Consider the following 1,922-nt stretch of genomic DNA (forward strand, 5'->3'; position numbering starts at 1 on the left):
GGGATTACAGGTGCGCACCACTATGCCCAGCCTCAATTGCTGTCTCAGTGCACCCCAGGGCAGGGCCGGCACAGCACGACCCAGGATCGAACCCCCAGCCCCTGCGCCTGCTTGCAGGTGCTTTAATCAGCTGAGCTATTGGGCAGCCCTGAGAGGCCCTGTTCTGATCTGTCATTTACACATTGGTACCCAAGAGCTTCCTGATAGGACTGTGGCTGGTGCCAGGTGAGTACTTGATGGGACTATTGTCCCAATGCCTCATTTACAATCAAGGCAGATAAATGACCCAGGAATTTGGAGTGCAGAGGACCCTTCCCCCATCCTGGGTTCTGTGAGTCCTCTTACCAGCCTAGCTCACTCTGCAGAACACGCTTCCTCGCCACCTGCAGCCAAGGCGCACCCTGGTGGCTTTTCCTGAGTCTGGCTGATTCTTTGCTCAGGACACCAAGGAAGGACCTGGAAGGACCTAGAGGTGGCTCCATGCAGGATGGGAATGAAGCACAGCACCAGAGACAAGTACTGTCCCCACGCAGGGGCCACCCTGGCCGGCAGGTACTCACACCGTGTGCCCAGGGAGCAAGTGCAGGCGTGTGCCTGTTCAGCAGACAGCCTTTCCAAGTAACGTTGGCCCTGGCACCTAAACCATGACTAGGAGACCTGTGGCACGGGACCAGTGGATCCAGTGCTAACTGTGTCACATGAATTTGGTGCTTCAAGCCACTTGGGACATGGTTCCCTGTGCAGACTTCATCTGAGCCACCTCTTTATGGGCAGCTTGCTCACCCTTCAGTAATTCATGCTGAAGCGCATGTGCCTTTCCACAGCAAGGCCCCCATCACTCACCCAAGCTTCTGCAGGGGACTCTCTGACCACCGGGCCTTGGCACACAGGGTGCCAACCCCCACGTCACCCAGGGCGTTCTCCCCGATGTAGAGTCTGGTCAGTGAGCAGCTGGCACTAAGCACCGTGGCGAGGTCCTCACAGCATGCAGACGTGAGACAGCAGCTCACCAGCCTTCAGGGACAGGAAAGTCAGACCCAGCGCTGCCTGGAAGGCCCAGAGCCCACCCAGCCCGACCCCAACCCAAACCTACCCCTTCGTAACACTGCCCCAGGGAGCCCAGCTCCACAGAAGTTTCCCACGTCCTTTGCTGTAAAAGTAAGTACCTCAAGACTGCCCACACTACAACACCTCCTAGCTCCCTGAATGTGTTTTTATCACAGTGAGATAGACCCCAGGCAGGTGCTAGGGCTAGTCTGATGTTCCACAGGAGGCTCATGCAGTCAGAGGGGGTCTTTACAGGGGTGACTGGATCTAGGGGGTATGGTGCTGGGGTCAAGTGCACATGAGGACGGAAGATGGGAAGGGCGTCTCCAGGTGTGGGTGCTGCCCGCACTAAGGGTGCGTAGGCTGCACAGAAGAGGTCGTTCCCGTGGTGCGGAGAACCACCTGGACACCTCTCTGGAAAGGAGGAGCAAGTGTCTCCATTTCGGCTAAGCCTGACCCTACTTCCATGTACTGAGAGGTACAGAGCTGGCAGGACTTTGCCTTATCCCTTCAGCTGGCTTTTAGCAATGCATATCGGTCGGACTGAGATGCTCATGTGTGGTTTTGGAAGACAGCAGGTAGTGCTTCCCTGGACCCCCGGTGTTCCCTTGTGTGACAGGCAGCAGAGATGGGATGAAGAGCCAGTGCTCCACACTGCCACTAGGATCAGCCTTGAGACACAGGCTGTGACCTCCTGGGGCTTGAAGGATTACACATCAGAGCTGAAGCGCCAACTCTAAAACATCAGACTATCTCGGTTGTATCATGCAGATCCCTCGGCACATTCTTCTGCACATCGCAGAGGTGACTGCGGGCCTCCTGCCCAGCCCGGTTCACGGCGGAGGTGAACACAGGGCTCCTGCCCAGCCCGGTTC

General features: G+C 57.1%; 1 protein-coding gene across 6 annotated transcripts in view; it reads right to left on the bottom strand.

Moving 5' to 3' along the window:
* Nlrp3 (NLR family pyrin domain containing 3) overlaps positions 1-1,922 on the bottom strand; it is a 20,769-nt gene that overhangs the window by 4,956 nt on the left and 13,891 nt on the right. For all 6 annotated transcript variants that reach the window (XM_023707781.1, XM_023707780.1, XM_023707782.1 and 3 more), the window contains one exon: positions 844-1,014. In XM_023707781.1, the coding sequence (XP_023563549.1) occupies positions 844-1,014 (171 nt within the window). The remainder of the gene's footprint in view (positions 1-843; positions 1,015-1,922) is intronic.

Source organism: Octodon degus, unplaced genomic scaffold (assembly GCF_000260255.1).
Source record: "Octodon degus isolate 3935 unplaced genomic scaffold, OctDeg1.0 scaffold00310, whole genome shotgun sequence".
In the NCBI taxonomy this organism is placed as follows: Eukaryota; Metazoa; Chordata; class Mammalia; order Rodentia; family Octodontidae; genus Octodon; species Octodon degus.